Source organism: Dromiciops gliroides, chromosome 2, assembly GCF_019393635.1.
Source record: "Dromiciops gliroides isolate mDroGli1 chromosome 2, mDroGli1.pri, whole genome shotgun sequence".
NCBI classification, from domain to species: domain Eukaryota; kingdom Metazoa; phylum Chordata; class Mammalia; order Microbiotheria; family Microbiotheriidae; genus Dromiciops; species Dromiciops gliroides.
In genome coordinates, this window is record NC_057862.1 from 429,694,685 (window position 1) to 429,721,351 (window position 26,667).

General features: G+C 39.1%; 1 protein-coding gene across 1 annotated transcript in view; it reads left to right on the forward strand.

The window, feature by feature from the left end:
• Nucleotides 1-26,667, forward strand: part of COL5A1 (collagen type V alpha 1 chain) — a 298,612-nt gene that overhangs the window by 169,343 nt on the left and 102,602 nt on the right. The window contains exons 13-22 of the mRNA XM_043985817.1: nucleotides 2,610-2,702; nucleotides 6,589-6,645; nucleotides 7,619-7,672; nucleotides 8,094-8,147; nucleotides 11,203-11,256; nucleotides 15,194-15,247; nucleotides 17,788-17,841; nucleotides 19,068-19,112; nucleotides 22,637-22,690; nucleotides 25,369-25,413. Of these exons, the coding sequence (XP_043841752.1) occupies nucleotides 2,610-2,702; nucleotides 6,589-6,645; nucleotides 7,619-7,672; nucleotides 8,094-8,147; nucleotides 11,203-11,256; nucleotides 15,194-15,247; nucleotides 17,788-17,841; nucleotides 19,068-19,112; nucleotides 22,637-22,690; nucleotides 25,369-25,413 (564 nt within the window). The remainder of the gene's footprint in view (nucleotides 1-2,609; nucleotides 2,703-6,588; nucleotides 6,646-7,618; nucleotides 7,673-8,093; nucleotides 8,148-11,202; nucleotides 11,257-15,193; nucleotides 15,248-17,787; nucleotides 17,842-19,067; nucleotides 19,113-22,636; nucleotides 22,691-25,368; nucleotides 25,414-26,667) is intronic.

The window sequence follows — 26,667 nt, forward strand, 5'->3', positions numbered from 1 at the left end:
TTCTTTGCCAAGGAGGACATACTGTTTGTTTCCTTGGATTTTTCACAGGAGATTCATGATTCTATGTTAGCTTTTGCAAGCATCTCATTCTCTGGATCATTGTCCTTTTTATACTGAAAGGTAAATTAAAGCACTAAGGATATACTCAGGTCCCTGATGGAGTGAAAGAAGAAATATCCATCTGGTCGTTATTGGTCCTTGTTCCCAAACTCTATCTTCTTGTACTCAGAGTGTTAATATTTATCCCACAAAAACTACAATCAATTTAACAATATTTGTTCTTTATGGACAACTTTTGCAATTTTTTTTTGTTTCACTTTGTTTTTTGAGGCTGAGTTTCATTATCTTGCCTAGGCTGAAAATACAGTGGTCACTCATGGGTCAGATCCTAATGTTGGTACAGAAGTTTAATCTATTTTTTTCTAACTTTGGCTGCTTTGCTCATTCCTAGGTATCCTAGTGCTAGACTTTGTGCAGACACCCAATAGGTTTTTGTCCTCCTCTAGCTCCAAAATTCAAGGGAGCCAACAGCTTCATCCTTCCCCAGCAGCAGAGATCACAGGCATGCATTATCACACCCAGCTACCACTTTTACTTCCGAAGGACTGTGCTGCTTTCTACTTTTATCCTTAGTTATTAATCAAGGATGGAAGTGATGTTAGCTTCATTTTGCAGATGGGGAAACAAGGACTAGTGACTTGGCAAAGGGCACACAAGTTCATGAGAGATTAAAGGTTAGAACTTGGGTGTTCTGATGCTCTCCACTGAGTTCTTTCTCTTTATTTATGCTACCACATGTGTGATAATTTCCTCAATGTGAAAGTGAAGCCCTCATACCCTGTCTCTAGTTTGCTTAGGTTTTGGCCTTTTTAAGAGCTTGAACAAAGGGAAGGGCATGAGGAAGATGGGAGGATAGGGCAGGGGTCAGTATTGACTTGGGAAAGTAAAGCATTTGGTGACCTGAGAAAATCTAGCATCTGCCACTCAGCTTTTGCAAAGTTGATAGCATTGTCTCCATTTTAATGATAGAGACAGGATTTAAATGCTTACTTGAGATGCCACTCGTAGGATATTGGCAAAAAATGATAAAAGATGGGAAGAGCCAGTGGTGGAGGGATTGTGGGGAAATAGGCATGCTAATGCATTGTGGGTGGAGCTGTGAATCAGTACAACCATTTTGAAAATCCATCTGGAATAATGTAAATAATTTCTGAATAAATGGTCTTCTTGACCCAGAGATGCCGCTACTTAGGCTTATATCCTAGGGAAGTAAAAAATGAGAAGAAAGTCCTTATACTATACCCCCAAAATTTAAGTAGCACTTTTTGTGGTAGCAAAGAACTAGAAACAAAAAGTAGATAATTATTGATTTGGGAATAACTATGTGCTATGTGCTATGTGAACGTAATAGAATTTTACTATGATAGAAGTAGTGATAAATATGATGAACATAGAAAAATGGAAAATGTTATATGATTTGATGTAGAATGGAGACAATTAAAACAATATGCATAATGACAACCACAATGTAAATAGAAACAAATAAAAACCCACAAAAATAAAAAGTGAATGTTGTAAAATTCCAATGAAGAAATATGAAAAGGCACCCCACACCCCATTTCTTTTCCTAGGACGGAGGTCCACAAGTGTCATACATTGCATTTGTTTTCAGACTTTATTTGATGTATGGAGTAGTTTTGCTAGTTTTTTCTCTTCTTTTTCATTTTTGTCCTTAAAAATTATTTTGTTACATGGGATGGCTCTCTGGGAGGGAATAAAAGGGGGATCTTGGAAGTAATTCTGGAGTGGTAAAAATGAAACAAAAGCTATCCCAAAATGTATTTTTAAAATATATTGCAAACCCAGCCAAGGGATTTAGAGGGAGGGAAGCCTGAGTGTCCCCTATGCGTTGAAAGCCTACTCCTTTTCTGGGAATGTTTTTAATTCTTATCTCTAAACAAAACCAGAAATAAGCCTAAGTCATTATGTATGATAGTGGACAGAAGCAGAGGTAGAGACAGTTTGTTAATGAAATAGAATGACTGCTTATAGTGTATGAGGGCTGGAGGTGAGAAGAGGTGGGGAGAGAAGAACTGAGAACTACTTTCTCCTCTCCTTTGAGGACCTCAACTTTTGGTGTCTGGATTTGTCTTTCAGAATAAATGGGATAATGGTCTTTAGAGTGAGTTATTGAAAAAGCTGACAGAGGGTTTTGATTCTCCTTGAAAAAAACAAATTCAAGAAAATGAGCAGAGTATCCTTCTGCATGAAGCATCAGAATGATGGTGGGTAAAGGCAGAGTAAGACTTTGGGCTCCTGACAGGGTTTATCTAAATGGATTCCAGGAGTGTTCACACATCTGGGCACAAAGACACTAGAGTAGAACTCTGCACCAAGATACTCTGTGTTTCTTCCAACTAATGAATGAATTGTGGCTCCTTTTGACCAACTTGACCATTTCCTACAACCTTGAAGCTTGTCAGTATCAGGATGGGATAAGATGTACTTCCCATATCTTGGGGCAAAGTGCTCTGAGGTACTTCCTGCTTTTTAGGTCTTCCATCACCTCCAACCTCACCCCAGTTACCTCTCTGATTTTTCCTCCACAGTTCCGATTTGGAGGGGGAGGTGATGCAGGGTCAAAAGGACCAATGGTTTCAGCCCAGGAGTCACAAGCCCAAGCCATTCTACAGCAGGCCAGGGTATGTATTATTTTGGAATATGTTGATATGAGGGAGTGTGGGGTCCAGTTGGGATGGATTGCATAGGAGCAATAAATAATTTTTGTCATGACTGAACTCTGAATATGGTTTTCAATCCTTACTAAGGTAGGAGAATGGAGGGAGAGTTGGTGAGGAGGGGTGTGGTTTGGTGCAAACTAAAGACCTGCCCAAGTTCTGTTGATTTTGCAGTACAGAGCAAAGGCATCTTTGAATAATTTCTGATTTAATATTATAGAGGTTAAGGAAATGGCCATGGGATAATTCTATAGACATTTATGTCTGGTTGGAAAAGTTAAATGAATTGTCAGTTGTTAAGTTGGATACGTGGGACACCTGGAGTAACCAGTAAGAAGAGAGGTGGGGCTTCCTGGCTTAATTATCACACATTATCGATGTGTATTAGGACACTTTACTGGATGCAGAGAATAAACCAAAAGATGGACACAATCATTGTCCTCACAGAGTTTCCATGGTGAGAAAGGAATGTTAACACACCTAGAGGTGCATGGCCTAGGCCAACCTTCACATGGATTCAGGAGTAGAATCCAAAAGGGTCATACCAAACTATAAAAATAACCACCCAAAGAGTTATGTCTAAGAATAGGAGTGAAATCTGCTTGGATTTCTTTAATTAGACTCTCATCTCCATTCCTGACCTTCATCATTCTCACTTAAGTCAGGAGCAGTTTGGGCACTTCACTATGTGATTGTGAAGATCTCCTATTTACTTGTAAATACCTCAGAATCCACCCTAGGAACATAGATTTAGACCTGGAAGGGACCACAGAGTCATCTAATCTAATCCCCTCATTTATAGATGAGGAAACTGAGGCCTAGAAGTAAAGTGATTTGGCCTGGGGCAATAGGTAGTAAATAATAGAGTCAGAATTTGAACTCAGCTCCTCTAAGCACCTACATGACACAATAAATAGAGCACTGGGCCTGAAGTCAGGAAGACCTGAGATCAAATCCAACCTTAGATACTTACTAGCTGTTTGACTCTTGACAAGTCACTAAACCTTTGTCTGACTCAGTTTCCTCCATTGTAAAGTGGGAACAGTAATAGTACCTACCTCCCAGGGTTATTGTTGTGAAGATCAAATGCAATAATATTTGTAAAGCACTTAGTGTACAGTATTTGGCATAGAGTAGACACTTAATAATTGCTTCTTCCCTTCCATTTCCCTTCTCCTTCCTCTGACTCCAGATCAAATCTTCTTTTCCACTATATCAGAGAAAACCTAGTTCTTTTAGCCTTACATTTTTGAGCCCTATTAAAATACTAATCACTTGTCTCAATTCTTACCTGGCCTTTAGTCATTGAATAGGCATTGCGACAGACAAACTAAGACCTGGGAAAGACCTCAGTTTAGAAAGGCCAAGGTCACCCACTGCATCCTGGACAGTTGTCTTGATGTTTGTCTTGCCAATGGACTTGGATGATTCTGGAGGAGAGAGTGAAACTTACAACTTTACACAGCTCTGCCTCACTTAGATCCAATTCACTCAAGAGTCAAGACATCAGCCTCATGATGTCATCAGTCCACTTTGAGAATGAAGGATAAACAATAACAATACATTGGGAGAGAGAATTTGCTAAATTGCCATCAGTCATGTATACCTCAGTGTGGATGAAGGTCACAGCCATTCCTGAGAGTTGGCCTTTCTAAGGATCGAATAGAAGGAAACTAGTCTGAGGAGACAGGGAAGAGACTCATGAGAGGAGAAAGTACCCAAGTGAGATGCACAAGGAGGGATGAGTTAGAGAAGGCGGGGCTAAAGATTCATTCTGCCAACTTGCATAGGATTAAGACCATGACTGTTTATATAGTTTTGTCTCATATCAGTTCTAGAAAGAGGAAGGAGAAAAAGACAGAGGAAAGAGATATCTGGACATAAAAAACTACCATCCTCATGGTAGACTAAATTCACGAGGAGGAGTGGAGTCCAGAAAGGAAATTTTTCTTCTCTTATTACTCTTGTTTTCCATTGCTTCAGTCAATTAGCTAATTGCATTTTTAATTGATGTATCTCCAGATTGCTGATTGCTCGTGATAAGAGCAAATGCTGCCCGGGTGGGTGATCCTTCAGAGCAGCTCCCTTAATGGGACGTCATAAAGAAGGCTCTAAATAATCCAGTGTTTGTGCAATATTTATGGTGCTCTGAGTGCAGCCCCAAGTAGATGTTAATTATTGGAGCGCATGGATAATTACAGGACATTTTAAGTATCAAGTGGTTGCTATGGAACAAATTGTCCAAGTGATGTAATATACTGCATGGCAGCTTCCATTACCTAGAAAGGGATTTATGGACTTGGTGCTGCCTATATTGATTTTTAATCTGTGTATTTTTAAAAGTTTAAGCAGAATTAGTGATGTACTTATGGGGATGGTTTTTAAAAAAGCAAAAACCTTCCTGAAAGGAAGTGACATGCTGGGGAGAAATGATAAGGCTGTGCCCAGGTGAGGCAGGTTGTGTGCATCTTCGGGAGGTAGTCTGTGAAGTGCTCCTTAGACCCAGTTAGGAAGCTCCAATTTAGAATGACCAAGATGTGGGAAATTGGAGGAAGTGATGGCAGCAGACTTTCAGGATCTGTGATAAAGGTAACCTTCCTGCAAATGGGTGAGATTCATAAGGTCATAGAGTTAGTGTTATATAGAATCATAGAGGTCTAGTCCTGTTTCTTTATTGTAGAATAAGGAAGATGAATATTAGAGAGGGGAAGTGACTTATTGAGAGTCCCACACAGGTAGGAAAGTAGCAGAGCTACAATGCAAACTATATTGTTTTACTCTAATTCTAATGTTCTTTGCACTATACCACATAGTCCAGGCTGCTCTTACACATTGGTAGTGTGTAGACAAGATCTGGTTTGAAAAATGCCAGAAAGACCTTAACTAACACACATACTCACTCTCTCTCTCATCTTTTTTCTAAGACCTAGAGTCCCTATAATAGAGAAACCTTTGCATTCCCCCAAAAGAGAATAAGCTTCAAATGCAAATCCCCTTGGAAGGGTGCATTTTAACCACCATTCACATTAAGGTGTAAGTGCAGAGATCAGAGCCCTCCTGGAGAGCAGGTTTTTGACAAGGGAGTTATGGAAAGGAATGGGAGGATGCTAAGCTCTGTTTGAAGTAGGAAAGAGTCACAGAATGTGTGTAGAAAATAGGAGATTGGGAGCTTTTAAAACCGATAACAAATATTTCTAAAGTGCGGACTGTGTGCAGAGTAAGGAAAGAATTCCAAAGTTTAGCTAACACATAGCTCTTACCTTCATGGAACTGGCAGTCTGGTAGGGGAATAAGGCACACCAACACAAATAACTATAACATACATCAGTAAGGTGACAGGTACATTCAGGTGTTGAGAACCAAAAGGTTCTATGAGGTCCCAGAGTGAAGATTATTCATTAGTAAGTAGGGGAATCAGGGAAGGCTTTGTGAAGTCAATGCTGGATTTGGGATTTGAAGAGAAAGCAAGATTTAACAAGCAGGGAGGGGGAAGGAAGGCATTCCAGCCATAGGAAATACCTTGAACAGGAGAGAACAAGGTGTGTTGAGGAGGGGAAGACAGGGAGCTGTCCAGTTCAACTGGATTCTATGCCCAGTATTTCCTAGATCTGACCCTGCCAGTGCCTCAAGGTAAGCAGTAGGTCTGAAAGTTTCCCACGAGTACCTCCAGTGCCCTCTTTAAAAGCCTGATCTTTGGAAGCTGTTTTTCTATCAAATGAAAGTGACCATTAGAAGGGGCTTGAAGAAACCTGCTCTGCTCCTTGGCTTCTTCTCCACCAGACACTTTTCCATGCCCAGTTAAATGTAGCCACCAGGAACATTTGACAGCCTTTTCTTCTTTTTCTTGCAGTTGGCACTAAGGGGACCAGCAGGCCCAATGGGTCTTACCGGGAGACCAGGTCCTGTGGTAAGTTGATAGTAAGACTGACATAAATATATTACAATTGGGACTCAACAGTTGGCTTATGGAATAGGCCCCTTTCATAGAACTTTGAGCTCAACTATGATAATAGTAACACAGTAGGGCCATCTATGAACCAGGAATCACAACTAATTCTGTATCGTATGTGTGAAATTAGCAACATTTAAGAGGTGCCATGCTAAGTCACTCAATTAACTATCTTCTGAGTGGGATCAGGGGATGACTGCTCCACTGGCATCAGGGAGGCTGTTAGAGAGAGTAGCCAGCCACAGATTGCACCATGTTTCCTGAAAAGCCACTATGATGTAGCCCGACTGAATCACAGTGGCAATGGCTCACCTTGAGAGGTACAGGGGAGGTGGAAGGGAGGAATACCCCTGATTTCAGGAATATTTGGGTGGAATTTGGGGAAAATATAGTGAGGCAAGATGGGATAGATGGTAAACACTCTTTGGAGAGCTCACAACTTAAGCCTAACTCTTTAATTAATTAATAGTACCTTAACAGGAATTGGTGAGGGCAAGAGTAAGTCACTGAGTAGCAGAGGGAGAGATACCAGAATCATGGAATCTTGCTATCTGAAGGAACGTCAGAGGTCACTTGGTTCAAACCCTACCAGAAGTATCAATTCCCTTTCTAACCTTCCTCAGAGAGAAATAGGGAGTATAGAAGCACAGAGAGCTATGTCACGATTCTGTGCTTTGGTATAAAGAACTGCGTTTCTCTATGCCTTGTGGGCAATCCTGTCCTCCTGAATTCTATCAAGAACATTAGCCAGAAGTATGTCTCTACTCTCATGACTCAGTGCTCTCGCTGAATGAAATGTAATAAAATGAACCTAGCCACTATGTAGCAAATTTTCACTGTTCCTTCCACCACCCCTCCCCTTATCAAAGCATCTCTTGATGTTGTTTCCCTGTCTCTGCCTCTGGAGCATAACTAGAATGTGTTTCTTTAGGGTCCTCCTGGGAGCGGTGGTCTAAAGGGAGAGACAGGAGATATGGGACCTCAGGTATGTATGAAAATATCCCCTTTCTGCAAGGGTCTGCATCCGGAATACTGAACACCACAACTGCTAATATGGTGACATGACCCATTAACTGCTCCTCTTTGGGAAAATTAGATAACATTATGACTGTCTTATACAAAGCTGGAAGTTTATCAAAAATAACTTTGACATCTGGAGATGGAAAAAGCAGTTTTACATGTTTTATACCTTCTGTTTCTTATCCTTCTGTTCCCCAGCCCTATGTAGAGAAGATCCCTTTACTAGGTCCCAGCCCTGTCCGTTTGTTTAGAGGCTAGGAGATTAAACAGCAAAACATCTCTCTATGTTTGTCACAGGTTGTAGTCTTGAGCAATCCTCTCCTATTCCTGAAGATATCATATATTTCATTGGCTCTCTATTTTCTCTCCTCCTTTCTTTATGATAGGGTCCTCGTGGTGTCCAAGGCCCTCCTGGACCAGCAGGAAAGCCTGGGAGAAGGGTAGGTATTTACATTGTCATTTGGGAGCCTCAGGATCTTGGTTCAGATGTCTGATAAAAAAAATCTAGGAGCAATGAGTCACAGTAATGGAGAATGACATTCCTCAGGAAACTAAACCTAAACTGAGTTAAAACCAATGCTGTCACATATGGTGAGGCCCACCCACGTAAGGACCTCAGAAAACCATGTCATTCTTCCTGTTTGTCTTATCCCAGATGAGGTCTTTCTTTGCAATTCCCTCTAATGTGTACAAATGGCCTTTTTTTGGAGGGTTTCCCAAGGAGGTCCAACCCATCTCTATCACATGGGCCTCTGCTATTGGTATTATAACAGGCCTCTAGAAACTATATATTCTCAGGACAAACCTCTGTTCCCAGCACTAGCCCCAAGCTGGGAGAACAGTAGAGTACTAAATCCCAGTTTCTTCTGCTGAGAATCTGGGGTTTGAACTCAATTGCAGAGGATTACTCTGATTCATTTTCTTTTTTACATGCATATGCAGATTAAAATAGTTAATTCCAGGGGCAGCTAGGTGGTACACTGGATAAAGCACTGGCCCTGGATTCAGGAGGACCTGAGTTCAAATTCAACCTCAGATTTGACACTTACTAGCTGTGTGACTCTGGGCAAGTCACTTAACCCTCATTGGCCCACCAAAAAAAAAAAGTTAATTCCATCCATTTAGTAAGTCCTCATTTATCCAGAATACTCAAGGTGTATACTTCTGATTAATTGGAATTTCTGTGTAGTTGTAAAAGTTCTTAAATGAATTGGTATGGTTTTATGTCTAAATAACTAAGAAAATAATAATAATAATAACAAATGATATTTGTCTAGCACTTTAAGATTTTGCAAGACATTTTACATACAATAGCTCATTTATTTCTTGCAACATGTACAATATCCAGAATATGATTCAATCTTCTTTTAATAACTGAAGATCTTACAGGGTCCTGGGGTAAATTTACATACTGGTGCAATAGTTATGAGAGATATGAGGCTGGGCCTAACCAACCCATTATCTTATAATGCAGGGCATCCTGTGGAAGTTTTTTGTCTTTTAATTAAAACTTGGATGGATTTCTTTTGCTAATCATTTGACAGTTTCTCCTAAAAGTGAAGAGCAGAAGCAAATTCTGATTACATGTTTTACTGTATGCAACTGTTTCTCTTCAGATTTACTGGAAATAAACTGACTTTCTTCCCACTACAGGGATCAAAAGGTAGAGAGAGAAGAGAAAATACATAGGCAACTTGATCATGTCCTGTGGAGGTTACTTTAGGATTAAGCATTTTGTTTTCTTTTGTTTTTTCTTTACTTTTTAAAAAAGTCAATGAAATAACAATGATGCATGCATTCTGAGGGAATGTGTTTTTTTCTCTCAGCATCATGGAACAAAAGCTATTTTGTAGCCTGTTCTTTAAGGATACTTATAGGATCTCTTTGCCAATGAAACCTAGAAAATGGTATGCCATCATAGTTTACAAAGGCATCTGAACATTTTTCAGTAGCAGCCTCATGCTGTGAAATTGAGTGAACATTTGTGACTAATTGCCCTTGATTCCTACAAGGGCTTAGAAAGGAGAGAACCCACTATTTCACCTGGTTCAGTTCTGTGTTTACTAAGAAGCAAATTTGGACATAGAACTATGACTGTCACCTATTGACAATGAGAAAATTTTCATCTTCAAGCATCATTGTAGCTTTTAACAGGGGCAAGTACAAAGAACCAACTCCTGATTTTCCTTTCTTGGTTATGCCACCTTCCTGTTGTCTTACTTTTAGAGGATATGGGGAGGGCTCCAAAGGAAAGAGATGAGGAGTAAAGCATGAAGAAGTCAAATCTTCCATTGGCCAGATCTCAGGCCCTTGCAATTTCTGCTTAATTAAAAAAATGCATGTTAACATGTCTATTTCCTTCCTGGATTTAGCAAAATGAATGCTTTGAAAGCTAACAAGTGATTCTCTTATAATTTTATTTATTAAATTAGTCTTCTATGCTATATTAGCCCACATTTTGACCACATCTATTATTTGGGCGGATCTTTTCTTGGAACAATCAAAATTTAGCACAGGCTGGTTTAATCAGTGGCCAGGTTGAAAAGCCAGAATGACAGTTTTTCTAAGTAAATGGCTAAGTAATGGACTGGTTCACCCCTTTACTATTAAGATGACTCTATACATATATATTTATGAAGTCATACATTATGAAGTTAAGATAACATACCTCATGTGATTTACCTATTTTGGGTTATATTAATTCCATAAAATATAATGATCAAATTTGATAATATATATATAAAAAGTTCTTTAAGCCTTAGCATGCTATGTATTGTTGTTGTTGTTGTTGTGTTGTTATCACTAGCCAAATGGGATTTGCTGGAACCCCAACCCATGCTTTTAGACCTTGAAAGTTATGATAGTGAGAAATAATTGATTTGACAGTGGTCATGTGGTAAGTGATAAGAACACTGAGCTGAATGGAAGTCAGGAGAAGTAAGTTCTGATCCTGGCCCTGGCACTAAAAAGCTATATGCTCTTGAATATGTAACCTTACTTTTCTGGGTCTCAAGTTCCTCATCTACAAAATGAAAGTTTAACCAAAGTTCCTTTCAACTAAAAACATTCTGTATTCTGTGACTTGAAACTCCCCCAACCCCCATGCCATAAAAACAGTACTGCTGAGAGAGAGCTAATGATGATCTTTCACAACAGAAAAGTAATCATCTCTCACATATATAGTGCACTTTTTTTTCAAATTGTTTTTGTATCTACTAGGCCATTTGTTGTCAGCTCCCTTTAATGCATGAGGAAACTGAGTCCCAGAAAAATTGAATCACCTAAATTCATACTGTGCATTTGTGGCAGAGGTTAGAACTTCTATCTCATAATTCTCAGCCCTGTGCTCTCTCCACGGGGACTCACTGTCAGCCAACAAGTCTTATGTGAGTGTTTTGACTTTACCTCCATGGAAATTAATTGCAAATTGCCTATTAAATGTCTTGGAGGGCTCTTCTCCCTTTTGTGTTTGACTTTTCCCCTTTTCTATTCCAGGGACGAGCTGGGAGTGATGGTGCTAGGGGCATGCCTGGACAAACTGGACCCAAGGTAGGTACCTCTACTTAATAATTTCTGCTTGGTATTTGATCTTGTGGGAGCATCTTGCATACTATCCTGGCACAGAAGGAGAAGAGAGTTCAATCTGCCCACATTACTCCATTGGGTGTAGAAGAGAAGGCGCCTGATATGTTGGGTATATTCCATTACAAAAAGGAACAGTTGGCATTATTATTCAAAAGGACAAGTAGGCTTTCTCTCCACGTGGGTGTTGAGCATGAGGGGGTTGCAATCTCAACTGAGAAAAACCCACACATGAATGTACAGATCAAAATTTCTTCAAAACAACTGTAAGAAAAGCTACAGCCTAGAAACTGTTTCAACCTCACTTAAAGATACTAGTAAATTCCCAAGTTTTGTTCCAGAGCACATAATGTCATGTTCTAGGGAAAACACCATGTGTTCTCTTCAGGTCATGAGCCATATGACCTCTTGTATGTTGTAAAGGAAGAATATTTACGTGTATATACATACACATATGTATGTGTACATATACACATATTGCTATGTATAAGTATGTGTATAAATACCCATACATACCTATCAGCATACTGTGTATATATGCCTATATATACCTACATATGTATAAATACCTATATATACACACCTTTATACACTTGTGTGTGTATGTGCAATATATATGCATACATATGTAAGTGTATATATATATATATATATGTACACATATCTTGTATTATTTGCATATTGTGTCCTCCATTAGAATGTGATCTCCTTGAGGATTGGGAGGGTAGGGAGAGTGTTTGTGCCTTTCTAAATATTCTCTGAGGGGCAGCTAGGTAGCACAGTGGATAGAGCACCAGCCCTGGAGTCAGGAGGACCTGAGTTCAAATTTGGCCTCAGTCATTTAACATCAGCTGTGTGACCCTGGGCAAGTCACTTAACCCCAATTGCCTCACCAAATAAATGAAAGAAAGAATGAATGAATGAATATTCCCTGAATTAGCACAGTGTCTGGAATATAGTAAGCCCTTACTAAGTGTTCATTGACTGATTTTATTTCTTTAGAACTCAGTCTTCTTTTCTGTCAAGTGAGGGATTTAGACTAGATTATTTCTTGGTTACTTTAACCTCTAAAACCTTAGTGAGTGTCCATCATATTTAAAGGAAGTATGGGTGTGAATGGTGGAGGAAGGAAGGAGGGAGAGAGAGATCGATCTAACTATATTAGATGTTGAATGCATTCAAGGACTTCAAGGAAAGACACAAAAAATCATTTCTCATGTCTTTGGTCAACAGCTATAAGGCTTTTGTTTCTTCTTTTCCATGTGTCTCTGAAATGATCTTGATTTTAGCCATGGTTTCCCCTACCCTAGTACAGAAGAAGATATTGCTGGTAAGAGTTGGTTTTGTGGTATCTCTGCCATTCAGAGGGAACCTTTGTTTTCTCATAAGAATTCTGGGTCGATTTTTAGACCTCAGCTGAATGCTAGTGAGGGGCAGATTCTTTGTTCTTCTTGGGAAGTAACTAGGGCTCTCACTCCTTATTTTCCATCCCTAGCTAGTTAATCAGTATGAAAAAAATCTCTAGGCTATTGTGTTTATAAAAAATTCATCTAGAGGTGTTCATTCAGAGGTTGGCTAACAAGTTCTTATTTGTACAAAGAACATATCCTCTGAAATAGTATCATTATTTGAATTCTCACTGTATGTTTCCATTTGGGCTAGAATTGATGAACATATTTTACTTGCTTATAACTTACATTAATGTGAATTTGAATACATGTGATGATTTCAGGGGAATTAATTGTTTGCTTTAATAGGGACTTAGATGTATTTTAAACACTTTCTGTGTCACTGGCTCATCCATGGGGTAGATAAGAAAGTTTAGATCAGATGAGTTCCTAAGACTCCCAAGCTAGCAGAGAAATAAGACACAAACTCAGAAGACTATGGTATACCCTATTACATGACAAATGCATTCCAAATGCTACTTTAGGGGAGGATATTGTAGAAAGGGCTTCATTCAATGGTCAGAGAATTAAGCTATACCATCTCTCAGGTCCTTTCTAAATCTTTGTGTTTCTGTCATGTTTTCCATTTTAGAGTTGCCATTTGATAGAATTAATCAATGCTTTCATATCATGGCTAGGAACTTAGTACCACCATCATTTTCATTTTCATAGTAAAAAATATTTGAGAACTATGGGTATATATATATATGTGTGTGTGTGTGTGTATGTATATATATATACATATATATACATATACACATATATATACACACACACACACATACAAATATATGAATGACTGCTTGATGCTTTGGACTTAATTAAAAGTTGATATACCCCAAAGAGATCCATTAAATAGACTTTCTATCACTGCTACCTGGAACCAGTAGTGTGGAAGTTGTTTGCTGTATTTGATTCAATTTAATTCAATTCAAAAGACATATTGAATGGCTTCTATGTACAAGGTATTTTGTTAGGCTTGGAGAGTCCCCAAACCCCCTCTCACTCCAAATATATTCCCTGTCCTCAAGGGGTTTACATTCTGCTAAGGTGTGTGAGCAATTACAACATAGCCAAGTCAATAAATAAATGCAAAATAGAAAAATACATGTTGAGTAATACAAATTAATTTCAGAGTGGAGAGCACTAATAACTGGATTGATAAAGAAAAGTCTCATGGAGGAAGTAATACTTTACATGCTTTTAAGAAAGGAGTTTGGAAATAAAAGAAAGAAAGAAAAGAAAGGAGTCCAACCTAAAAGGATTAACTGCAGACAAAGTTCTATGAAGTCCTCCTAAGCTTGTAGAGGTTGCTTTGGGGCTTTAGGGATGGAACATAAGATGATAATGCAGAATATTGAAATGGACTTTATGAACTTGTCTCTGGAGGCTCATGAAATTTCATATTTTGCTTCCTCCCCAGTAGTTATTAAGCACATACTGAGGTTCAGCCCTGTCCTAACAATCCAAGAAGTAGTGTTAGGAGAAAGGCAGTGGCTCAAGACTTCAGAAATAAATCTGAATTTTATTCTCATCTTTGTTGCTCAGTCACTGAGTGACTTGAGCAAGCCACCTAAGACCCAAGTTTTTCCATCTTTAAAATGAAACATATGGACCAGACCAGCAGTTTCTCCAATGTTTGGGTCTCAGAATCCCTTTATAGTCTTAAAAATTGAGGACCTCAAAGACTTTTTGTTTATATGAGTTGTATATATATATATCAATATCTACCATATTCAAAATTAAAACTGATAAACTTTAAAAATATTTATTCATTCATTTAAAATGACAATAATAAGCCTATTACATGTTAACATAAATATGATAAAATATAATATTTTCCAAAGAATATATTTCTAAACCAAAACAAAAATTAATTAGAATTTTACAAATCTTTAGTATCTTGCTTAATAAATGATCTGCTTCTGCATTCAATCTTTTGTGATATGTTGTTTTGACTGACATATATGCAGAAAATCTAGCCTCAGACAGATACGTAGTTAGAAAAGGGAGGAACATTTTAATAGGCAAGTAACATTTTAGTATTATTATAAAAATAGATTAGACCTTGCAGACCCCCGGAAAGGATCTTGGGGTCCTCCAGATATACAATTTGAAAACTACTAGATTAGACTATATCCCAAGACTCCTCCAGATTTAGAATGCTCCTGAGTCTTGAAAAGTAACAATTTCCCCTCTCTCAGCTTTGGTGGCATTATAGCCCAGTGAGGAAAGTAGGGAAGAGGGTAGGCCATAGGGTCAGAGAAGAAAGCTGGACCCAGTGTATTCATTATTAGGTTGCACAATGGATGCATGTCCTTGCACTGAAGCATTGCTTACAGTTCTTACAGGGAAGAATTGAACCCGATGTCCCCATAATGCCTGGAGAGTGAAGGAGAGATGATGTTCGGGTGATGGAGAATCTGAACTGACTTTCTTTGTTCTTTTCTTTTTAGGGTGACCGTGGTTTTGATGGTTTGGCTGGTTTGCCTGGAGAGAAAGGACATAGGGTAAGAACTGAAAATGTAATCACCATGTACCTAAAAATAGTTAACAGAGAAATCCCATAGTAAGCCTTGACAGTCATGGATGTTTCCTAGGAATGTCTTGGTGTCCCCAAGTGGAAGGTAGGAAGCTTTGCTAATGCACAGGAATGATGGCCCAGACTTCTAAGAGGATAACTAAACAATATTAATAAAGATATTCTTTGAACCTTTTATTATGTGTCTAGTCTCCCAGAATGATGGAGAATTTAGAGAAACTAGAAGGGACATAAGGAAGAAGAAATGAAAAGATAACTAAGAGAGTTCTTTGTTGTTGGAAAGTCAGGTCCTTCCTCAACCAGCCCCAAAATAAATGGGCATAATAATGGTGCCCACCTTACAAGGTTATTGCAGGGATAAAATAAGATGAAATTTGTAAAGCACTTTGCAAACTTTAAAGTGCCATATTAATGCTAGCTATTATTATCATTAATAAATAGATTTTTCTGCAGTTCATAATTAAGCCAAAGCAAATAATTTTGAAATTGAATTAAAAAGAGAAGAAAAAAGTTTCCTGTTTAGACATTTACTGCAATGTTTTAGTGATGCCTTCAGACACCTTGACATAATCCAAAAACCTGCTGTTTAAGCACACAAAGGAGAGAGGAATAAAACAAAAACCAACCCAAAACTTCACACCACAGAATAGGTGATTTTGGCAAGTTCAGGGTGATGCCTTAGTGGCTGTACACATTAGAGGGAGTTATAATTGCCTTTGAAAAGACAACAAAGCACTAGAAAAGAACTAGAGAAGTTGCTCTCCAGGCTCTTCTATTCCTAAATACGGTGAGTTTTTAGCTCCTGGGCACCTATAACTGCCTAATGACTAACTACTCAGTAGTTTCAATTATCTGAAGGAAAGGATGATCAGAGAGTAGCTTTGAGAACTGGATTTTTCAACATTGAGTTCATCCATAATTTTTTTTTCTCTTCCCTTCCCTTTCCATTCCTTCTTACACCACTGAGTACTTTTGTTGTGAATGGGAAAACATCCTGAAGGAACGCAGTGGCATGTTCTTTCAGTGTCTCCAGTAGCTAATAAAACTTTATGCTTTGAGTGTGGGTTCAACTTTGGGAAAGAGCCAAATAGTTTAGAGGTAAGTCTGATGACTCAGGTTGGTACCCAAGGAGGGCAGATGCCACTTTGGAGTTCAAGTTTGATGAAGTTGGTAACTTATAATGCCCTATAAACTGGCTCTAAAGATAGCTCCTCTGGTAGAAGCTCCTGAGGGCAAGGGAACCACTGTAATTTGGAGGACAGTACTTATTTGGATGTCTGAGTTTTGGTATTTGTCTTATATACTAATCAGACTGATGATAGACAATTTGATATGCTGGCAAGAGAGCTAGACTTGTATGTAGCTAATTCAAATCCTATCTGTGATACTTCCTAGCTTGGTAGTACTGCACAAGTCATTTAATCTTTCTGACCCTCAGTTTCCTTATTTGCAAAACTGAAACACCACCTGCACAAACCCTCCTGTGCTCATGAGGAAGGAATTTGGAGAGGTGTCATGATGGAGTGGACTGAGGGGACATCGGGGTTTAGAGAACCTGATAGCTATGTAACTTTGTGCAGGTCACTCTTTGGGTCTCATTTCTTTGTGTTTAAAATAAAGGGGCTGGATCAGCTCTCTGAGAACCATTCTGGCTCTAAATCTATAAACCCCTATAAAATGAAATACATAAATGGAATTAGAAGGCTTGGTTTCTAATCACATCTTGGTCACTATTACCCTTGTAATCTGTGGCAAGTCACTTCCCTTCGCAGGGTTTCAGTTCCCTTAATTACAAGGTCAAAATAGATCATCTTCTTTCCCAAGTCTAACATCCTACAATCCTAATTTATTATTTTTTAAAATAGAAATCTATTGATATATCTTATGTATCTAAAGTCATCACAGAATTATCAATGTAGTGGGCTATTTTTATAATTCTAATTCTTAGTTACCTGCTGCTGTTTTTTTTTTTTAAACTCCTAGCCTAATCTACTGGGAAGTTGGGACCAATGAACCTTTCACATTTTGTTTCATTGGTTCATGTTCTGGGCCTGTTTAGAGGATTGCTGTTTTTTATATAGTCTGCACTATTTGGCTAAGGACAGGAGTGTCAACTTACATCTCTCTGGATCTCTGTGTGGAGAGAACTCATGTAACATTTTTTTTATCAGACTTAGATTGAATTTCCATGAGATTTCATGCATGCAGATTGTGAACTGTTGCATGTCCTAAGTGTACAGGCAGTCTAGCAAACTCTCTCCTTTCAGGACTTACATGTTCACTCAGGCGGTGAATCTTTCCATCTAGTAATTCTCCCAGTCATCTGAGTTGGCTGAACTCTGAAAGCATCATGCATAGCAGGAAAAATGTTTGCAGAGGGCTTTGAATTTGAAGGGTAGGAAGCAGAAAGAAACTAAACACAAAACCCAAAAGAACCTGAGCAAAAATATATTGATTTCCTTGGGAGAACTCAACAAGGCTTGTCTTACTCTGATCTTACTTTTCCAGGGCGATCCTGGTCCTTCAGGTCCCCCAGGTCCTCCAGGAGATGATGGTGAAAGAGTAAGTTGTCTAATTTATCCCTGACTGCATCTAGCCCATCAATCCCCCAGTGAACCTGGGCAAGAAAATTGAAGATGAAATACCAAATAGATGTGCAATTGAGTGTGTTACTTAAGGCAGAATGTGTAATACAGATCAGGTTGGAAATAGAGAGTAGAGAACTGTGAGGGAGCCCAGGGAGCTGACGGTGAGAGGCAGGCAGAGGGGATCTTTCAAATGAGAGGGAATGTCAAGCATGCCCCACTCACTTTATCATTCTGGCTAATGCATTGTGTCCAGAAGGTACTTTCCCTACTGGCTCTCTGAGATTGGCTGAGGCCCAAGTCTAAGGAACAGTACAGCCGGATTTTTAGACGGGGGGGGGGGCCCCCCGATTGTGCTAGAACTGAAAGATTTCAACAAAAAGACTTATGGGCTTCCTGCCTGCTATGATCTCATCTGAGTTAGGTGTTAGAGGGAATTCAGAGTGGAGAAGCAAAAGGATTTCCAAGGAATAAGGGTTAAAGGACGATATACAATAGCTTTTCTTTGGTCAAGCAAGAGCAAACTAAAATAGTGGCTTGTAAGTTTATGAAGAGTGTACATTCTCTCCACAGACCTTCTTTCTTCAGTAGATGCTGAAGGAGGGAAATCACTTACCAGTTGAGCCAAAAAGACAATTAATCAAAGGGAAGAGGAATATTGAGAAGTAATTCTTGAGTTTATTGAAACAATGAAGTCATTTTCTACATTATGTGGTTGGAAAAACCCAATCTGGGTTTGTTTTGGAGTGGCTCCTCTCGAGCCCTGTGGGAAGACATGTGACTTCCTATGGTTAGGCTGGATGATTTCATGGTTCCTCTCTCCATCTAATATCTGAGATTCATGAAGATAACCCACACTATTGAGCTCAGTTGACTTTTGTGTGTGATTTCCTCCTCACTGGAGCCTGTGGTCTGTGAGCTACTGTGGATGCTTTGGCCCTACATGCCTCTTGTTTCTCCCACAGTACATCCAGCTAACTCCTGTTATCTGAAACAATGAAGTGTAGGGGATTGCTAGAGTATTTCTAAGGGCCAGTAAATTTGGCAAATGTGCCATGTACTTCTCTAGGCTGAGAAAAATCTTCCTTATGCATGATCGCCCTCTGATTGCTCCAGGGAAACCGATTTTCTGCATGATTAATATTTAGTGAGAAGGAAACTGGGTGGTGTTTCTCAAACCCGCTTGTTTTTCTTTCCCTCTAGGGTGATGATGGAGAGGTCGGACCCAGAGGTCTACCTGGAGAGCCTGTAAGTCCATTAATCCCATCAGGAAATCAGTAACTCAGCAGTTGGACTATTGTCCAACATTTAGGTGCCACTGTGTTAAGTTTGATTATAACCATGAATCATTTTTTTCCAATTCATCAAATATTTATTAAGTCCTAACTGTGCATAATACACTGTGTTTGATGCTGAGGATACAAAAATAAAATATACATACACACACACACACACACACATACACACAAACTCTCAAGGAATTTACCATCCAGGAACTTAAGAGAGCAGTGGAGTTTGTTAAGTTACCCAAAGATATAGACACAAATCCAGGGACTTTTCTGGGGGGTAAAAAGGCACGTTTCTAATACACCACAATATGGTTATAAAGGAATAAATGGAAGACATTTGGTCTTTTGGAACAAGGCTAGGGTCTCTGCAGTGTCCCTTTTGGATCTCAGAGCTCACAATAGTAGGGATGACCAACCAATCTGAGCTTGTCACTTTTTCTGATAATAAGCCTTTGCTAAAGGCAAAGTTCCCTGGCAGCATGCCTGTGACCTGAGCAACCAGATGATCTTATGATCTTTTCACTTAGGCTGCTGTATTTGGGCCAAAGCTGATTTCTTTGGTTAGGAAAAGGGCATTAATTACTCTTCACATACTGGTGCTTTTAAAATGTCCCTTTTTAGTTGTAAATGCCAACTTGGCAGTATGTGTATGGGGACATTAATTGATGAGAAATGTTGCAAACACTTTATAGAACACGGGGATGACGTTTATGGATTCATTGGGGCTAAATTATACCCTAGATGTCCTATTAACTTCTATGAAGAATTCATCAACATAGCTATCTCTTTAATACATGTCTAAGCAATAACTTCTGGGTTATTAACTTCTTAAAACATTTACAGGGCCAGGTATTACAATAATGAAGGAAGCATTTAGATGACAATAATAAACACGGAAAAGGCCTAGGCGATTTCTATCAAATTTTAATTGGCTAGTAATCCATGTCCCTGGACACTCATCCAATAAAAGGTCAAAATGCATGTGTGACCAGGATGGAAGGTTCTTCAAAGCAGCAGGTAGGGCCTTTGACATCTGGTTGGTGCCATCTTTAAAAGTGCCCTTCTGGGTATAGACCTAATCCATTGTCACAGCTTCTTTCCCTGAATTACAGAAAGGAAAGTGAACTCATATCAATTACACAGAACCATCCTAGGTTTCTTCCCAAAGTTTTGCGGCATGCTCTTCTGCCTGGAAAGTTTGATTCCAGTTGTCTTTCTCCTGCCTGTAACTGTATACAATTTTCCACAATGATGATTCAGAAATACATTCAGGAAACATCAGCTTTAAGGACCCCTGATAATGAAGTATCAGGCAGGGGGTCTAGAGTCTCCTGGTGATCTCCCAAAGAGAGGTGGCTCAGCTAGAAGCTCACCATGAAGTGAAGCATAATTGGATGATGTTTTCCTTGGTGAGTTTTTATTATTTTCTTCCCTGTGAGAACCAGAAAGAATGATCTTGATTTTTCAATTGTTCATCTGTCCTTAAGGGATCTTCCTTATTCATTCTCTTCTTATCCTTTTCCCCAAATTGGCATGTCAAGGAAAGCCTACTTACAAGCAAGGAAGAGAGGGTAGAGGTCTGTTTTAAAAGCCAGTAGTTTCTATTGACCTTTGTCAAAAAGGGAAGGATGTAGGGTAGGAGTTGGCCAAGGAGAATAGGGGAGTTGTGTGGGACACACCTAGTTAAGTTAAAGACTCCTGAAAAAAGCATATGACATTCAACTCAATTCACTTGAACAATAGGAAATACAGACTGGACTGTGATTCACTGGTAGAGGGAAGTTCCCAGTTGAGAAAAGTCCTTCTACCAATGCAGGTCAGCATTCTTTCTGCAATTTGTAATCTCATCAAATTGATTAGAGTGCTAAGGGGCTAAGTGACTCACCTCTGGTCATACAGCCCTATATGTCAAAGAATGAATTTGAATCCAGGTCTTCCTAACTTTTAAAAAGTCAGTTCTCTATCTATTCTGTGACACTGTCTCTCTATAAAAGGATATGATCTGCAACTCAGTTTCATTCAACAAACATGGTAAACGTACACCAGACCTGGTGGTGACTGAATTCTTAAATAGGATGGAGAGCTAAGAACATACCAAGCTCTCAAATGCTTTCACAGTGCACTAAGGTAAGCAGGCTTCTAAATCTTAAGACTAAGGCAGAAGAAAGGTGATCTGTAAGGCTTAACACTAACTATGATGGATGGGAATCCAGTTTTCACCATTATCTTTTATGGCTCATCTAAAACGCACATGTGTGCATTTTACTTTGTGAGGTGACAATGAATTTTCTTGATACAGTTGTTTGGCACATGAAGCAGTTTATTCTGGGCCTGATTCCCTTCTGAGAATGAAATGAGCCAGTTAAAAATGTTTCCAGAACTCAGATATAGCCCGAGATAGCACTGCTTTTATCACCAGTCCAATTATATTTTCAATCTGAACATATTTGTTGAGCTCTTGCTGTGTACTTGTCACTCTGCAAGTCACCAGGGGAGATGCGGGGAAAACCTCCCCCTAGGTCCTTCTCTCAAGTAGCTTACAGTCCATTTGGAGAAGCAAAGACCTAGATATGTGGAGCAGTTGCAGACTTCTCTCTCCCCTTCCCTCCATTTCCATCTCTCTCTTTCTATCTTTTTGTCTGTCTCTCAGTCTTTTCTTTTTACATACATATTAACACATTTACTCTCTAGGGGCATGTGTGTGTATTTATATAGTATACATATGTGTGTATGTTCATAAGGGCATATACGCATATAAGGACTATATGCATATATGCACAAATAGATATCTATATGTACAACAAAACATGAACATTTAGTTATGAAGTAGCTTTAATAGCTTAAATCTCCAGTAGGACTTTACAGAAGCACATATGAATATATATATATGTGTGTGTGTGTGTGTGTGTATATATATATATATATATATATACATATATATATACATATATATATATACACACACACACATAGAGTAACCCCAAAGTTTTATTGAAGTTTTAAGTAAATAAAGCTATTTAATAATTTATTTATGTTATTAAAGTTTAAAACTGTACTGAGATTTTTGGGACTCTGTGTGTGTCTACATATATATATGTATATGTATATGTATATATATATATATATATATATATATATATATATATATATATATATATATATATATATATATATATATATATATATATATGCTAGATTTCATGTTATAGAAAATCACCACTAAAGGAGTTCAGAAGAGAGAGATCAATGACTGTTTAAACCATCAGAGATTTCAGTAGGTAGAACTTACTGTAGATTTTGCAAGATGGGTAGGATTTCAATAGGGAAGGAGAGAAAGGAGGACATCGCATAAAGGACACACTTCATGGCCAAGCCAGCATTTCTGCAGGATGTTTTTATGCTGCTGAGTTTTCAGATACTGCATCTAAATGTACATCTTCATAAGTGGAATTGTGACATGTCTCTTTTCTCACTCTATTTTAGGGACCTCGTGGTTTGCTTGGACCAAAGGGTCCACCTGGCCCACCTGGACCTCCTGTAAGTTATGTGGTCTGCTTTGCACCTCTCACTCCACTGTTGCCCTTGAGAATCCAAGTCTGTCCCTCTGTCAGGGCTATAATGTCCCACTTAGTCATTCAGGCACATAATCTGAACTGATCACTGTGAACACCTGCTCCAAGGAAACATGAGGTGTTAGCAGAAGCTTAAAGTGCACAAGTAAGAGGTGGCCCTGATCCTTCAAAGCTGGAAGGAAGGGATGGTGCTTTCATTAGAAATACTGCAAGTTTACAAAATAAGGGCTTAGATTTAGAGCTGGATTTTGTTTTCCCTCTGAATTTCCTACCTCTTTTCCCCAGAAAGCTACATTTATATATTTTTTAATGTTAAAAAGAGAAACAGCAGGAATCCAGGTGTTCTCTCTAACCTGTGCAACTCCCCAGAATGATTGTTTTAGGTGAAAATACAAACGCTGGAGAATTAGTATTCCTGGGGTCCAATGTCACCGGTGCCACTCGTTTCTGTTTCCTAGGAGAATTGTAGACCCATAATGCAGCGATGCTGAGAGGGGCCTTCACTGAACTTCCTCACTTTATAGAGGAGGAATCTGAAGTCTAGAGAATGAGACCCCTCCCCCCACCTTCCCCACACACACCCCCTGGACTCCTGTCTCCACTTTTGTAATCATTTCTCTACAACTCACTTCTTCACCCAAAGTTATATGTGACCATGAAGTGAAACTGATGTGTATTCCAAAGCCCAGAAGAGAAGATGGTTCATTTTATGGTTTTTTTTATCCCCTGTAGTTCACTCAAAAGAGAAACAATATCATGCTATGGAGTTAGAGTCTCTTGGTGACTGGATTCACTTTTCTCTTCATGGTTTTTAGAGAATTGGGCTGGAATATTACTAAGGAGATTCTCAGCCCCCTTTGGATGTGACCCACACTTCCTTCCCTTAGATACATACTCTTCCAAATGGACTGTCAGTACTATACCCAACAGTTAAGATGTAGTCTAAGTAAGGGGTAATGAGAAGGAGCTAGTATATAATAGAACCATAGTTTTGAAAGTATTTTTAATCATGGTGAATTATTATCATCATTATTGTTTATTCATTTGTTTAATTTTTTTTGCCGGGGCGGGGGGGAATGGTGACACATTTGAGGAGAGATGAGAGATGCACCCATGTACACAGATCCCAAGTTACCTTCTGTCCCATTTGCAGCACACCTGGCCCAAACCAAGATATTTTGGCATATCATTTGAGAACCACTGGTATAGCAGAAAGAATACTGAATTTGGAGTCCGATGATAAAGGTTTCAATCCCTGCTCTGCTCCTTTCTATCTGGGCAAACTTGTGGGAAGCCCTTCCTCTCTCTGGGCCTCAGTTTTCCTCAGCTATAAAATGAGAGGTTTGTATATGATGACCTCTGTTGGGCTTTCCAGGTGTAGAGCCTATGATAAAATCAGCTTCTATTCAAGTAAACCTGGGTGGCCAATGTAGGCTGAGAGACAGACTTAACAGAAAGCTGTGCTTCCCCACCCAAATTGTACTACAGAGTGAAAAAATATCTCCATTTTTTAAAAAAACTGCATGACTTCGACCATCATTGCCTCAATGCAGTAACACCTGGTAGCTTAGGGGGCAGGTTCCACAAGTCATGGAAAAGTATGAGGTAGGTTTTGTTTTGTTTTGTTTTTTTAAGTTTATAGGTTTTGAGAAGCAAGGGCCTCTGGCCGTAAAAGTTTTTGTAGACTAGGCTGCAAATCAGTGATTGGAAAACACTGACCAAAGTCTTGTTATCCTACCTAGGTAAGGCAGGTACAGTATCTGGAAAACTGGGCAACAGTCCCCAACCTCCTCCATCCCTTTGCCTGTTATTGGGTCGGAGTAACTAGGGATGTTTAATCCTCAGGAAGAAGACTCAGAGGAGAATTGATAGTTGTCTTCAAATATTTGAAGAGCTATTGTATGGAAAAGAAATTAGACCTTTTCTGTTTAGCCCTAGAGGCTGGAAATTGAGACTAGTCAGATTTAATTTTTTCCTGTTCATTAGAGATGTCCTAAAGTGTAATAGGCTGCTTCTGGTAGGGTGTTCTCCTATACAGAAATCTTCAAGCAGAAGCCAGATGAGTACTTGTTAAGTGTGTTATAGTAAAGATTCCTTTTAGTTATAGATTGGACTAGAGGGTACCCAAGGCCCCTTCTAATGCTAAATTCAGTGATTCTGCATTGTCTGAGAAAAAAAGGCTAGAATTCTTTGGACAGGACATATTGGTCACGTGAGGAAGGAAGCAGCTCCATTCCCCTCATTCAGGCAAGACCAGGAAGGCAGATGGTTCTGCAGCCAGAACAAAGCTCCCATTTTCCACAGAAGTTGTTTCCATCCCTTTTTTTGCCAGCTTGTTCTTTCAGGGTGCCTTCTCCCAGCATGCTTCCTCCTCTGAAGTGGGAACAGTTTGTTGCCCTGAATTTTTCCCACCAGCAGGTACAGAAACTAGGAAATTTTGGCTGGCATTGCTCTCCTTGGTGAGGGGGAGTCCAAAGAGCAAGCTGAGCTGATGCAATTTTAAAGCAAGCCTTTCACGATTCACACAGCTGTTCTCCTTCAGCCCCAAAGACCTTGACATCAGATGATGAATTGGTTTTTGGATGTTGTCTTCTTGGGGTGGGGTTTTTCTTTTCATGTATTTTTTTTTACATTTTTATCTAGGGTGTGACGGGTATGGATGGACAAACTGGCCCAAAGGGAAATGTGGTAAGTCTTTGTTAAGTATCCAGACACATCACTTTTCCTAAATTACAAGGGCTAATTACTTTCTGGGTACATTCATTTTGAGTCCAGGAGAGAATCTATTTCTATAATAAGGGAAAGTTAATGCATGCTGGTTTTACAGTGGATTTTCAAGGGAATTCTCCTTTCAGTGCCCTCCAGTATCTGTTGTATCATGATGTATGCTCTTAGAGTAAGAGCCAAAGTACTTAAACATGAAATCAGCAAACCTACATGCTTTAAAAGAATAGGCTTTAGGCCTTAAAGAGGACAATGGCTTAGTAACTGCAAGCTTGGGCCTCTTTTTGGCTGGCCATCTCAGGAAAATGATTGACCACCATAGACCCTTGTTTTTCTATGTCAGAGTAGAAAGAAATTATTTTCTGTGTACAAGTTGATAACAAATGTGTGTTTTAAAATAAGCTCACAGAGAGCTGGCAGGCCACACAGAAGATACTCTCCATATTAGGGTTGTCTGGAAGATACTGGCTTATTGGGATGACTTGGGAATTTTAAATTGAAACTTGATTTTCCTCCAATGAGTTCCTTGCATAATATTCCTGGGCTGGGAGTCTTGGGCATATTTGCATATTTTAATGAGCATTCACTGTGGAAACCAGTCACCATCATGCAAAGGCCTTTAGCAGGGCATTAATTTTACAAGGCTCAGTGGTAGACTGTAGCAAAAGAGATCATTCTTTTCTGAATGGATACAACCATGCATAATTTCAGGCAGTTTGGGAAAGCATCTACTTCGGCAAGCTTGGCTGCTACCTGTATCAGACAGTTTCTGAGGTTGGGCACAGAACAGCTTGAGAATTTGGTCAGCTCCATAATCCCTTGTATAAAAAATTTTATCTTTGCCAAACAACAACAACAACAACAGCAACAACAAAACAAACAAGCCAGAGTCTCCTTATTGGGAAAAATAACACCTGAAGTCATTTCATAGATCAGGGACTGACTCTAGATGGCAACAAGTCAAATCAGTCAGCAAGCATGTATTAAACACTAGCTGTGTTCTAGTCACTGTATTAGGTACAGAAATCTGAAGACAAAAATGAAAATGGCTGTCCTCAAGGAGTGTGCATTTTATTGTGAAAAATAACATATACATATATAGAGATACTATTTATGTGAGTTAAAATTTAAATTAATCTTAGTGGAGATTGGCCACTAGCATGGGATAGGGAGTGCATGTGAAGGGGGATCAAGAAAGACCTGATGTTAAAAAAGGAG